The sequence below is a fragment of the Condylostylus longicornis genome, unplaced genomic scaffold (assembly GCF_029603195.1).
Source record: "Condylostylus longicornis isolate FDR11 unplaced genomic scaffold, ASM2960319v2 ptg000038l, whole genome shotgun sequence".
In the NCBI taxonomy this organism is placed as follows: Eukaryota; Metazoa; Arthropoda; class Insecta; order Diptera; family Dolichopodidae; genus Condylostylus; species Condylostylus longicornis.
Genome location: NW_026578007.1, coordinates 12,262,680 through 12,277,455, shown reverse-complemented (window position 1 = coordinate 12,277,455; position 14,776 = coordinate 12,262,680). Strand labels below are relative to the sequence as shown.

The 14,776-nt window shown below is 24.9% G+C and overlaps 1 protein-coding gene across 1 annotated transcript; it reads right to left on the bottom strand.

The window, feature by feature from the left end:
• Positions 1–105: 105 nt before the first annotated feature.
• Positions 106–13,215, bottom strand: LOC129608942 (hemicentin-1-like). Its single transcript, XM_055520749.1, has 36 exons — positions 12,418–13,215; positions 10,875–11,104; positions 10,286–10,799; positions 9,896–10,198; positions 9,547–9,822; positions 9,101–9,270; positions 8,883–9,033; positions 8,581–8,805; positions 8,066–8,386; positions 7,689–7,994; positions 7,394–7,568; positions 7,124–7,218; positions 6,967–7,061; positions 6,679–6,874; positions 6,346–6,597; positions 5,872–6,269; positions 5,662–5,809; positions 5,435–5,555; positions 5,233–5,366; positions 4,718–5,167; positions 4,502–4,632; positions 4,272–4,437; positions 3,954–4,174; positions 3,655–3,864; positions 3,367–3,532; positions 2,998–3,173; positions 2,740–2,939; positions 2,271–2,428; positions 1,891–2,211; positions 1,669–1,820; positions 1,573–1,607; positions 1,309–1,367; positions 1,117–1,242; positions 773–1,051; positions 578–704; positions 106–515 (listed from the first exon to the last, which is right to left on the bottom strand). Exons 1-36 carry the CDS (start codon positions 13,205–13,207, stop codon positions 143–145), a joined length of 8,250 nt encoding a protein of 2,749 aa, XP_055376724.1. The 5' UTR covers positions 13,208–13,215; the 3' UTR covers positions 106–142.
• Between the last annotated feature and the right edge of the window lie 1,561 nt (positions 13,216–14,776).

Here is a 14,776-nt window from a genome sequence, read left to right as displayed (position 1 = left end):
TGTTGTGGAAGAAAAATTAACAATACATTTTCACAATACACATCTAAGAGCTATCCATTAAACTAAGATTCGGCATCGAAATAAAATTAAAAAGAAAAAACCAAATGAAAATTTCATTTTAGCACACAAATTAGTGCTTATTTTACATTAAATATAAAAATATAATAAATTTTGTATAATAGTTCAACTTAAAACTATTTTCATCATAAGATTCAGCTTCTATTATTAATTTGTATAATATTTCATGTTTTAATTCTTGTTTTGCATATAAATAGGCGATTCCTCTTTCCATACCAAATGTTTCTAATATAAATAATTTTCCGTCAGCTTTATTTTCATCAATAGAAAATTTTGTATATGGTAAGGCTCTTCTATTAATTCCATAATTCACAATTTTTAAAAAGGGTTCATTTTTTGGGATTTCTTTCATTGATAAAAGAGTATGACTTATAATTTCGGCAATTTTTACATTATTACGGCAACTTTCGGATTCATTACACATTAAAACACATTGACTGTAACAAAAATTTAATATGAACAAATATTTTAATTCAAAAATTTGAATTATAATAATTACCCAATAATATTTGTTCTTTTATATTGCGGAGGACATAGTGTTTCAATGCATTTATATGATCCAAATGTATTTAAACATGAATAATTTTCATAACAATCACTTTCGAAAACATCGCATTCATTAACATCTGAGAAGTATAAGTTACAATTTTAAATATCTATACATACATACATAATTAAAAAAAAAATTACCGACCTTCACATTGGCCATTATTTTCAATAAAACCATCCGGGCATTTTCCATTGATTACTCTAGGGGGCGAAAACAAATTATAAGAATGTTTTGATGTTAAATTAGCGTAATCAGCCATAAATTCATTTCTGTCATCTTCAAAAGACTGCGATGTAAATTTACACGTTTTATTATCTGATTGTAGCTCGAATTCTTTCGGACATGTACATAAATAACTACCAAGTGTATTTACACAAATATGAGAACATTCATTAGAAAAATCATTTAAGCATTCATTCACATCTATAATTAAAAATATAAAGTGTATGAATGTATATAAAACAAAATTACTGTATAACATTCTTTACCTTCACAATTTTTAGTAGTATCATTTTTGTTAAAACCAGTTCGACACGCGCATTCAAATCCACCTTCAAGATTAACACATATTTCACTTTCTTTACAAACATTTTCAAATTTACATTCGTCAATATCTAAATTTATATGGAATACATATGTATATATGATTTTAATTTATAAAACAAAACTTATTAGCAAACCTGTGCACTGATTGTAACTGCTAAGCTCTTGACCAAATGGGCAAGGGTTAATTTTTTTTCTATTTGCAAAATAAATAAAAAATTGCTATAATATAAGTTTGTGCTCTTTTTTAAGTGCAAAGCTTAATTTCAATTGACTTCTATTTATTAATTTTTTTAAGTTGATCTTATCTAATTAATGTGATTGCCAAAAATCAACAAGATTGGCAATCTTAATTAAGAATGCAATTTTAATTAAGCTTTCAGTAATTTTTAAATATTTACATGACAAATGGTGCTCTTCCAGGATATAAACTCAACTAAAATGAAAAATAGGATTTTAGTACAACGAACTAATAAATAAATTTATTGTTCACATACTTCCTCTATATCTTTGTCGATTGGTTTAAAAGTTTTGACTTGAACAACAACTTTAATAGTACCACTGGTTGGAGAAGTATTATTTTGATTTTCTTCATGGTCCTGATTTGACGTACTATGTTCATAATGTGGCGAAATAATTTTTTCATTTCCTAAAATTTTTTAATTAAATATTTAAGTTTTGAGATAAGACTAGTCAATAAAACATTAATATTTTTTAACCTGTAGCAAATGCATATTCATCAGAGTAATATTCTTCGCTTGGTTCGCTTTCATATTCGTCGTGAATAAAAGGAGATTCATAAATATTATTAGGACTAAAATTTCTTCTTTTTTGTAAAGGCAAACTTTTCAATATGCCAAAGTTAAAGCTGTAGCATTGACGTTTTTTACATTTTGCTATTTCCATATTAGGTCCAACGCACATTTTACCACCAAATTCAGGAACTGGACTATTACATTCTCGATATCTCTTTCTAAAGGAGTTTTCGCATGATTGACTACAATCTGTCCATGGACTCCATTTGGACCAACCACCATTTACTAAAATAATAATAGTATTGTATAAATACTAGTCAATTGAATTAAAATTTTAATTTTACTTGGGCATGGAATTGAAATGCATGTTTGAACCATTTTATCGAGACCCTTGCAAAATTTACCACCATTTGCTGGTTTAGGACTGTTGCAAGTACGATAACGTTCTTTAGTACCAACACCACAGGTTACTGAGCATGAAGTCCATGATGACCAAACTGACCTTTAAATAAAAATTTTATTAAAAAGACGAAAAGATAACGTTATAATAAAATTGCACTAGCAATGTTAATAGAGTTTGTTGTTTGAAAACAATTATGATAGGAAAAATTAAACCACTTTAAAATTCAGAAATTAAGAAATAAGCAAATAGAATACAGCAGGTATTTTGTATAGGAATCACAAACAAAATTAATAAATTAAGACATTAAGTTGGAATAACAAATATGTTGGAAATACCAGGGATCCATCAAAATTATAATGTTAGCAATAAATTTCGCACATGCAGAAGAATTTTCAAAAAAAAATTCATACCATCCTCCATCTACTGGGCATGGATTCAAAATGCATTCCTTTTCTTCTATATCATTTCCAAAACATGCCCTACCGCCATACCTTGGTGCCGGATTAATACAGAATCGAAATCGTTTTCTAGTTATTATGCCATCAGCTTCATTCCAACATTCTGTTGGACAATCTTCCCATGGTGACCAATCGCTCCAACCGCCATCTATCTGAAGCGAAAATATTTTATTTTGTTTTTTAAGTACAAAATTTGTAATTAATATTTACAGGACATGGTGGCATATCACACGATATGTACTCGAAATCATTTCCCTTGCATGCATTTAAATCTAAAGCTTTTTCGCCATTAAATCGTATACAATTTCGTTTACGATGTCTAATGCCTTTGCCACAGGTTGTATTACATTTCGTCCATGAGCTCCAAGGTGACCATATTGCAGACTCTGAAATTTAATTTGCATACTTGTATTTGTGTATTTTATATATATGCATGTACTTATTTGTAACATGATTATTTACACTTTTTGATTCTAACAATGTTAATTTAAACCCCAGTGACATGAGATTCCCGTATAATACTACGTTAACATTACTCAAAGAGTTACGAAAGCATAAATGAATTTGAAGTTTACTTACCTTTTACGTTCACATTAACGTATCTCACTTTTTCTCCTAATTCATTTCTTGCGAAGCACGCATATCGTCCGCTATGCCACATTTGAGTTGTAGGAATTTTCAAAATTTCTTTACTATCATCCAAATAAATTGTCTTTTCTTCTGCAAAATTTATTACGCTGCCATCCTAGATTTATTTAAAATTACAAAAAAATATTTATATATTTAAATATAAACATATATATGTATATGCATGTATTATGTTTTTAAAATTTTCGAAAATGGTTCTTTTATATTTGTTTGATTTACTTTGTACCAAAATATTTCTGGTTTTGGATTGCCATCAACTGCACAGTGTATTTTAAGTGGATCAAATTCAGTTACATTATATTCATTTGGTTCATTTGATACAATTCGAGGATACTTTAATATTTCCACAGTAAATTTTTTTTCAATAAAACCAAGTGAGTTATTTGCATAACAACTATAGATGGCAGATTCCTGTATATCATTTATCGCCTATAGGTAAATAATAGAGTTTTGAAGTTAGTTTTTCGATCAGTTTTATATACTTAATATAAATAAAATTTAATAGAAATTTTTCATACCAACTCGACTGCGCTTTCTGGTAAATTACTATAATATTTATTTAATTCATTAAATGAAATATTAATATTATCATTGTCTTTAAGCCAAAATATTTTTGGCTTTGGATTACCAACAACTGGGCATCTTAATACAGTATTTTGACCTTTAATTAATTTTAATTTATTTGGTTTCATATCTTCTGTGTCCTCTACAGAGCTTTCAGTTAATAGTTCTGGTGCACCTACACAATATATTTAATTGTTGTATGTGAATGAATTCTAATTTCATTTTAAATATAATACATATTCAAATTTTTAATTAATTATTTAAATAATTACTAAGAATTGTTATGTTGAAGAATTTTTTGTTTTCGCCAAGAACATTTTTTGCAATACAGATCCAAGTTCCAGAATCGGATTCTTGAGCACTAAATATTGTTAAACTTTTATTGTCGTGTGACAAAGATAAATCATTAAGATCATCAAAAGTTATAGAGAAGTTTTTCTAAAAATAAAAAAAATTGTATTTAGTTTTTAACAAATCATATTGTTGTTTAATTACAATATACTTTTAGCCAATGAATTTCTGGACTTGGGTTACCATTCCAAGGACATGCTAATACAATTGGAAGTCCTTTCAAAATTGTATGTGATTCTATGTTATTAGTATTTTGTTTATTTGAGGTTAATGCCGGTTCACCTGAGAGGAATATATTGTAAGTTAACTTTTTAAATTCGATTTACCTGTGCAATAAACAGGTACTTAAAATTTATTTTTGGCTTACTATATATTTCAACTTTTATATCGTATTTATCTGTGCCGATTGCGTTTATAGCAAAACATGTATAAACACCACTCTTTTTCTGTTTCTTATCATTTATAAATAAAGTTAAATTTGTTTCGTATTTATTACGAACTACTTTACCATAAAGACCTTTATTTTCATTTACCCATAACTGAGAACCGAATATTTCATTAGAATCATAACGTGTAAATGTATTACTAAATTTATCAATAAAAATAGGATCAGCTCTTTCGTCTATTGTTCCATTTATTCTTTCATTATTTGTATTTGTATCTATAATCTTGGATGTTGTCAATAAGATTTTGTTATTAAAAGTCCATGTTAAAATTGGCATAGGGTTTCCTTTGGTCGAACATTCCAATTCAATTGTATCGTTGCTGGTGAATATATATTCATTTTTGAAAGGATATTTTGTAAACTTTGGTGAAGCTAAAAACAGGAGTCGCTTTAATATTGTACATTACTGAAACATATATATATATATATATTTATACTCATTATGTCAACTGTAAATTCAACCTCATGTCGTCCAAGCTCATTTTGTGCTATACATTTGTAAATTCCACTATCCTTAAAGTCCGATGAATATATTATTAACGTCTCCTGTAATTCGCTTTTCAATTTTGAGCTATTTTAAAAATAATTTTTCTTAATTAATTTTAATGCTACTCTTTTAACTTCCATCACAATTGTTACCCATCTTTTTCCCAAGTAAAATTTGGCCATGGATTACCATAGATTTCGCACTGCAAAATTAATTCTTCTCCCTCGTTGATTTGTATCCAATTCTTTTTTGGTTGCTCACTCGATGGAGGGACTGCAAAATTTTGAAATTGTCTTTAAATGTTAAGTTTTGCTTAATTTATTAAATAAAAATTATTAAATTTGCTTTTAAATACAAAAAAAAAATTATACTGAAAAACCTAATACTCGAACATTGAAAATCAATTGATCGGCCCCATATTCATTTTCAGCTTCACAAATGTACTCGCCAGAATGTGCAACATTGATATCAAGTAATTTCAATTCTGTATCATTAGACAAAAAAACTTTCTCCTTACGCCATTTTATCTAGTAAAATTTATTGATTTTATTATTAAAATAACTAAGAATTATAAAGAAATAATATTTACCTTCGGTTCTGGGTAACCTTTAGATGAACATTTTAAAATTTTATTATCTCCTTTTTTAACTACAACTTCTGTATTATCTGTATCAACGATACTTTCATCATTTGTTGACATTGTTTGAATTATTGGTGGGGAATTTACAAATAATATTTGTGTAAAATTTTGTGTTCCCACTTCATTAATACCGGAGCAAATATAGTTTCCAAAATCTTTATGCGAAACATTTTTTAAATGTAAAAATTGTCCATTCCCATACAAATCAGTTATAATTTTATCATCTTTAAACCATAAGAATGTGTCAGCATATTCAATGGGACAATATAATTCAATATCTTGCCCATAATTTATTGTAATATTTGGAATTCCATCTCCAATTTCACGTCGAATAATTCTTGGTTCAACTAAAAATTAGAGGGCAATTTATTCTAAATCAATTAAAGCCATTTATAAAAATTACATAAAAAATAAAATAATTACCAAGAGCAATAATTTCTGTTGTTCTTATGTCAGTACCAACATAATTACTCGCAATACAAGAATAATTGCCAGATATTGATTTATTCGTATTGGTAATACTTAAGACTGCATTTAATTCTGATATAATTGAATTTGATTTTTCCCAATTAATTTCAGGTGTTGGTTGACCTTCTACATCACAATTTAATTCGAAAATTTCGTTCGGTTGTATTTTATACAATGGTTGAAAACTCGAAATTATCTTTGGAGGATCTGAAATTTATTATTAGAATATATTGTAATATACTAGTACTAATAATAAGTACATAATTTTAATAAAAAATTTTTACTAACAATTAACATTAAGGAAAAAAGATTTCCTTGCAAGACCATGTTGATTCTCAACTTCACACAAATATATTCCCTCCATAGATCGCGTTACATTGCGTAAAAATAATTCATTATTAATATAACTTTGTTCCTCAGAATTTACAATTTCAATAAAATCAGATTCTAATGGAGCGTTATTAAATTTCCATTTAATATCTGGCTAAAAATAATTAAATTTTAAAATAAATATTTTTTTTTGTAATATAATTTAAATATTTGTGTATGTATTTTAAAATTGAAATAAAATTTTACCATAGGATATCCCGTAAAATTACATGATAAATACACATTACTTCCAATTTTTGTTGTTATTATTTCTTTAATAGGAGGTAAAATTTTTGGTGCAGCTACAATAAATTTTAAAAAAGTAAATTTGTTGCGAAGAAAAATTAAAAAAGTAGGAGATTACCAAATACAATCAATATAATTTTTTTCTTAATTGATCCAACTTTATTATTTGCTTCACATTCGTATAGTCCACTGTCTTCAAGTTTTGCAGTAAATCTGAAAAGAATACATTAGTATATTGATTAATTATTTTTAGCATAAAAAAATTAATAAATCTAAGCTTCGAATCAGCAAAATGTTAATATTGAATTTTATTAGTTCACGAAAACAATATAATTATTAGTATCAATTAACAATTGATACAATTAAAATATACTTAAAATAAAATCACCTTAAAATAAAATCATTCATTTTCTTATATTGATCTTTAATATTTAGAAGCTGATCATTAAATTTCCATAATACATTAGGGACGGGATTACCGTGAACGTTACATTCTAAAGTAACCTCTTTATTGTTTTCAACTAAAACAACTGTTTCTTCTGTTGATTTTAATTTTGGAGGAACTAAAAATAATTAAAATATAAAGAAAATATATAAAATAAAATTGTTATTAATAATTAAAAATTAATTATTATGAAATTTTTAAGCAAATCACTTGTCTCATATCTCAAAATCTTCTTTACCTAAAACATCAATAGCAAACGTTCTTGAGTCAAACCCTTTCGAATTGTTAATATTACAGCTATATTCACCGGAATGTGTACTATTTATACCAATAATTTTTAAAAGTTCACCTTCATTATCTCGAGTTCCGTTATGAATAATCTCATTTTTATTTAAATATTGATTGTATTTATACCACTTAACGTCTGGTCTCGGATTACCTTCAAATTCGCATTCAAATATATATGTTTCAGATTCTAATGCTTCAAATGTTTTTAAATTAGCTTTAGTTGAGTTTGATATGATATCATTTATTTTTGGTAGTTCTATATACAAATATTTAAAATAATTAAAAAATTTTACTTTTATTCATAATTAGTTTGATTGTTACATATACCCAAAATGTTAATATAAATTGTCCAATTATCAGTGCCATATTCATTATCTAATTTGCAAGTATACAGTCCATCATCGTATCTTTTTACATGATTAATGGTAATGTTTGAACTGAAAATCTTTTTATATTGTTGTTCGGATGTATATGAATCAATTGATTGAGTAGATAATAGAGTTTCTGGTTCATAGTTTTTTGCTGAAATTACTCTGGACCAAACGTTGTATAATATTGGATCACATTGATCACATTTACAAGATAAGTTTAAAGTTTCGTCGATATCCAATTCAATTTCTTGAAAATTTTTTTCAATTTTTGGTGGACCTTAATTAAACAGATACAAGAAATTTTTAAAGTTAAATTTTTTTTTTGAGTTGTAAATTTTTCATGCATATTTCATTTCTTATGAGGAATTTATTTGGGTTTATTAAAAAGAGGATTTGAATTAAAAAGTAAAGTGCTCTTCATATGAAATAGTGTAAATACTATAAATACATACTCAGATTCATTCATTTTACCTGAAGCTTTTCCTTTAACTTTAAATATTTTCTTTTGCGATGGTCCAATATTATTGAAAGCTTCACATTTATAAACACCTTCATTACTTGGATCAAATTTTAAAATTTTTCCATTTTCGAAATTTTTAACTTGATTTTCTTGTTTTTTCCATATGATATTCGGTCTTGGATTACCAATAGATTCACAATCAAATTCATAATTTGCTCCGTAATTTATAAAAATTTCTAAAAAACACCAAAAATTTAACACACATGCTCGAATATAAAATTAGCAAAATAATTTAATATAAATCAAGTAAAACCTTCTTCAAATGGCCTTAAAATTTCTGGTCCATATTTAATTTCAATAAATGCAGAATCGTTAGCTTTTTCTCTATTATTAAATGCTGCACATGTATAATTTCCTGACATGGCACGATCAACATATTTAAAAAGTAAATTCCCACCATCTATCTAAATATAAAACATTTCTACAGATATGAAAATTGAGCAATTAAATATAATGTTTTTTTGTATTTACTTCGATTTTATCATTGGGAATAATCAGTTCATTATTGAAATACCATTCAAAATTTAAATTTTGATTAGGGTTTCCAATACAACTAAGTTGGAAGTTAATATCACCTTCATTTAATCCGTGCAAATGTTCTTGCGTCATATATACGTTAAGTGGCACTTCTTGTTTTTTAACTGTGTATATTGAAGTATTATATTATTATTAGGTTTTGTTCCCTTATCTTAAGTATATCTACTTATGTATGTAATAAGTTAGTAAAGTATAGTAACAATATATTGTGTATAACAGCATTATTTAAGAGATTAAAAATAAATTGGAAATGTACATATTTTCATTTGTTTTAACAAGATTTAAAAAATGGTAAGTTAATACATAATTATCCATAAAGTACTATATAAAACATTAATCATATATCAAAAAAATTAAAATTTAATATAATTTTTGTATACCAGCAACTTGAATGTGCTTTCTATCGATTCCATTTTCATTTTCAGCAACACAAACGTATGGTCCAGAATCTTGTACTTTAACAGCTTCTAACTTCAAATTGGATGTATAGTAATTATTAAAATTATCCTTAGTTACGGTAGTTGACGGTATTTGTTTATTATTTCTTAACCATATAATTTTGCTAGGAGTATCGGTATGAACCTTACACTCTAACATTATTACATCATTCTCTTGACTCTGAATATAATTATCGGAATTAATAATACGTGGAGCCTCTAAAAAGTACAATAAACCGTTTGAAATTAAGCTGTAATAATTATATTTATAAAGCTAAATGGAAGTGATTACCTCCTTTTACAGCTTTGATTGCAGTAGATAATAAATGTCTCAAAGGATTTCCATTTGAATCAAAACCATTTACGTAAATTTTAAACATACTATGAGGTGGTTCAAATTCTTTTGTTCCATATATAATTGATCCAGAAATTGAATCAGGTTCTAAACGATTAAGGGTTAAATTTATATTTTGTGGACTCATAGTACTCAAATCAGATTTTATGAAATTATCATTTGATTCTATTAATTGCAATTCCACCGAAGTTAAATTATGAATAAGATCATTTTCCGATGGTGTAATTTTTAAAATATTTTTTTGCACTAAAATTGAAAATAAAAGGAAGTTAAACATAAATATCAATATAATATGCATATTTAATATTATTAAATAAAAAATTTTACGTTGAACAGGATGAATATTCAAGTATTGTATTGTGGCCTCATTGTTTGACGTTGTAAATCCAAAATTAAATTTTAAATTGCTATTTGCTGTAAATTTAACCGAATGCTCAGAATCTGAACCAGCTTTTACATTCCAATTTCCTGGTTGTGGATTTGGAACATTTAAAATTTTTAATTGATCTAAGTTAAGAACTTGTTTAACTTCTTCGAATTTCTTTGAATCTGGATCTAAAACATTAATTGTTGGATTTTCACCAGCTACACTAACAGTAAATTGCTTTAAATTTGAATCAACTGACACATCAAAATTGTGTTGTCCGGGTTTCTTCGAATGTAAATATTGTAATGGTATAACATCTTTTTGTAAATTTAATCGAACTCCAAGTAATACATCACGTATATCAATTTTTTTTAAATTATATACTTCACCATTACTCAGTGATGCTAATTTTTCATAAACTCTATAGCCTTCAGAATTTTTAGCATTACAATGGCCAGTTAAAAGAAATGTTAACTGTAAATAAAAATGTAAATATAAAGTCGACTGCAGTATGAAATTTTTGAATTTTTAATAATTTCTGTGAATTACAGTTGCTTGATGCTTTTGAATGAGTTCTATTGTATCCTTATCTAATTTAAAATCTTTTGCAGTAGCATCTGTAAATACAAAAATATCAGATTTTGGTAGTGCTGATTCAAGTGCAAGATTAATTGCTCCAATAGATGATTCTGGACAATCACCACCGCCAAATAAATAGAGTTGACGAATTTCTTCAAGAAATTTATTGACATCTCGAGTTACTAATTTTGGCCCAATATCTAAAAAGAATTTAAAACTTAATTTCCACTAAGTGAATGAAATTTAAATGAAATTAATTTGGATTGTATTTTTATTTTTAGGTATTTTAATATTTAAAAAGTTTAGCCCTAATAATGATTTAAGAAGCATGTAAAACAATTTTTTTATTTTTACTTCAACATACCTACTATTCTTCAACACAACAATGTTTTGCCGCGGAATTAAAACAGATAAACTTTTTGTTTTGTTTTGAATCCAGCTCTCATTTTTAATGTTATTTTTTCCAAGAAAAATTTAATTCAATTTTTAATTTAAAATTGATTATGAAAATTCTTCACCGCAATTTTAATAATGTATGTATGTATATTGTTATAATTTGAAAGTCAGGGTCATACACATACAATGTTGTAAAGGGTCGTATCGCATACGTCATTTTACTCTGATACCACCAGCTAATACTGATACTAACAGCTGATCATGTCAGATGTTAAAATAATATAATATCAATAACACACTGAAATTTACTTAATCAAAAAATTTACCGTTAACAACCAACTATTGATATTGATAAAAGAAAGAAAAACAAAAAATAAAATTAACCCATACTCGAATAGAATTGTCCTTAACTAACCCTTAATCAAACAAAAATTGTAGGGTAATCTATTTTTATAAAATGATTCATTTTGTGGTCTCGTTTTTATAATAACACACTTTTTATTTTTGTTGTTTAGAGTAAAATCACAATTATATAAATGAATGAAATCAAGTAAATTTCTAATCATATTTTTTAAAAGCTTTCCAATTTTTGTATAAAATAAAAGCTACAATAGATAACAGTACAAATATAAAATTTAGAACATAATCCTCTTAATCTTGTATTATTATTTAAAATTGTGCAACGCTTATCAGCTGCTCAACATAATGATAGACACGAGAATAAATTTTTTATGGCTTGTTTATATTAAGTGCAAAAATTTTTTTGCTTATCACAAAAAAGTCTGTTAAGAGGAAAGAAATCATAATTATGTAGATTAAAATGATTAATATTTCAGTATTAAATTATTTTCAAGCGGGTACAAGTTTGATTAAAATTTTAAGGCAGCCGTTTTGAAAAAGAAATATTTTAATCAAATTGCATTTTTAAAAATTTTCTTTTAATCAAAAATAAAAGATTAATAACCATTTTGATAATTAATTTTCTATTTAAAAAAAATGAAATTTCTGAATGAAAGTTGTGTTAAGGCAAAGACATCAAAAATACTTATATAATTAATTATAATGTCTTTACTTAAGGTTAATATAAATTTTAATTATTAACTTTAAGAATACTTACAAGGGTCACGAAATGGAACAAAAATATAATTAAAAATTGGATTATTTTCGCTAGCAATGAATTCCTTTGTAATTAATTCAGCTGCTTCAATCATTTGAGCTAAATCATCAAACATTGAACCGGTACCATCAAAAACCATAACTAAACTTTTTTGACCTGTATTTGGTGAAGTTGTAAGATCTTCTTGATATTTCGAATGATCTTCTAATATTTGAGCACCATTTTTTTGAAAACGTACCATTAATTTATCTTTTGTTTTATCAGTATTTGTTAAACTTAACCAAAAATATTCATTAACTTCACGTAAACTTTGAATTCTATCCTCATAAAGGTTATTATCCTCACGATTATTTCGTTTTAATAATACATTATTATTTGTATTATTATTTTTGTTATCATTTAATTTTTTTTTATTTTCCGCTAATTTAACGCTTGTTATGTTATTTTCGTTTTCATTCTTTTCTTCAATGTTATTTTTTAATTCATCAAAATTTAAATCTTTTATTTTATTATTTTCTAAAATTAATTCATTCTTATTTATGGTAACATTTTCTATATTTAAACTGGTATTTTCGTCAGAGTTTTGAATGGATAGCTCTTTAGAAAATTCGTTTAATTCTAAATCACTTATTGATTGACTATTATCTATTTCACTCTCAATATTATCTTTATATAAATTTTTTATTTTATTTAAATCGCCATCTAATAAAGCTTTCCATAGATTATCTTTTTCATCTTCACTAAGTTTTAAATTATTGATTTTTAAATTATTACTTTTATTGAAAAGCATAAATGATATTAATAATAATTTTAAAATTAAAATCATTTTTATGAAACATAAAATATATATTTGCTTATTTATGGTTTATTTTCAAAATAAATTTTTCAAAATTTTTAATGTGCTTCGTGAAACTTTCTTATAAGAACTGATCAAAGAAGGAAGTTCAAATATAACTTATACCGAGATGTAAAGCTTTGCTATTAAATCTGTGATTAAAATTTCTTAAAAAAAAAAAAAAAATTGATAACTTTATTGAGATAAGTTATACCCTTTTGAACTATATGTATTTCAAATGTTATTTTATTTTAATTAATCTAAATAAATTCACACATTCCAGAGACACTATTAATAAAGCATAAATCTATTTATTTAACAGAATAACTTTTCATAAAATTATGAATAAAATATAATATTTTATAATAGAATATGTAAATAGAATTTAATTTTGTTATGTGCAATTAACTAACAATTAGAAGGGTATGAGAAAATTAGGAAAATCGATTTTAGCATTTTTTAGTGTTCCATATTAAATCAATTTTAATTATGATGAAAATTATAAAATTTAATAAATAAAATAGAATTTAAAATTAAACAAAATTATATTAATATTTTAAATAAGAGAATTATTTCTACATTTATGATAAAATTATCTTTGTATTTTTTATTTAAAGAAGGAACGTTTAGATCTTTAAATTTAATTTAATTTAGCGGGTTTTTTAAATGTAAAAAAGTAACTTTCTCAAGACAGGAACTTATTTATATTTCTTTTTTCTTTTATTTTAATTACTTATTATTTTCCGAATAAATCTTAAATTCGAATAAGTTACCAGTTCTCTGACAAGCAATTTTGATAAAAGTATAACGAGTAAAACCCTTTTTCATTTTTAAAGAAATGTTTTTTATCATTTTGATTAATTCTCGTTTTTTAATAATAATATTTATGTTGTTGAGATTAATATTATTCAAAATTTCATCTGCTAATTTAATAAAGAATTAATGCAACAAGGTTCAATAGTGTTCAGTGCTCGACTTCCATTACAATTTTTTTTGTGTATGTTACTTAATATTTGTGGTTTGGATTATAATATTTATGTGATCTATAAATTTTGTTATTTCTAAAAATAATAACAATGATAAAAATGAGTTTATTTTATACTAAATTGAAATAAAATACTTTTATTTATTTTATTATATTTATGTTTATTTGTTTCTGTTTTTTTTGTTTTGTTTTAAGGTAGGTATATACATATTCATTTTTTTAATTAATTTTTTTATTATTTTTTTTTCCTTTTATAAAACCGTTTGATTTTTTTGTTTTTTACAAAAATAATAACTAAAATGTATTCAAAAGAAAAAAAAAATGTGAATCATAAATTAATTATTGTTTTCATATTTAAAGGTATATTTTGAATTTTTAAACAAATAATATTAAATCAACACAAATATTCAACAATATTGTTTTAATATTAAGAAAATAATTTTTTTTAATGTTTTTTATTTCGTGTCGTCATTAATGCGTTTATTTTGTAATAACGAAAATTATAATACAAAATTTTAATTATATATAATGCTTTTGTT

Bases quoted from the DNA above. Each gene is read 5' to 3' on its own strand.
- LOC129608942 (XM_055520749.1), bottom strand. From the start codon at position 13,207: ATGCTTTTCAATAAAAGTAATAATTTAAAAATCAATAATTTAAAACTT. The intron at 9,034-9,100 runs GTAAATACAAAA...TTTTATATTTAG, and splicing joins TTCCCAATGATAAAATCGAA to ATAGATGGTGGGAATTTACT. The intron at 1,821-1,890 runs GTTAAAAAATAT...AAAAAATTTTAG, and splicing joins TGAATATGCATTTGCTACAG to GAAATGAAAAAATTATTTCG.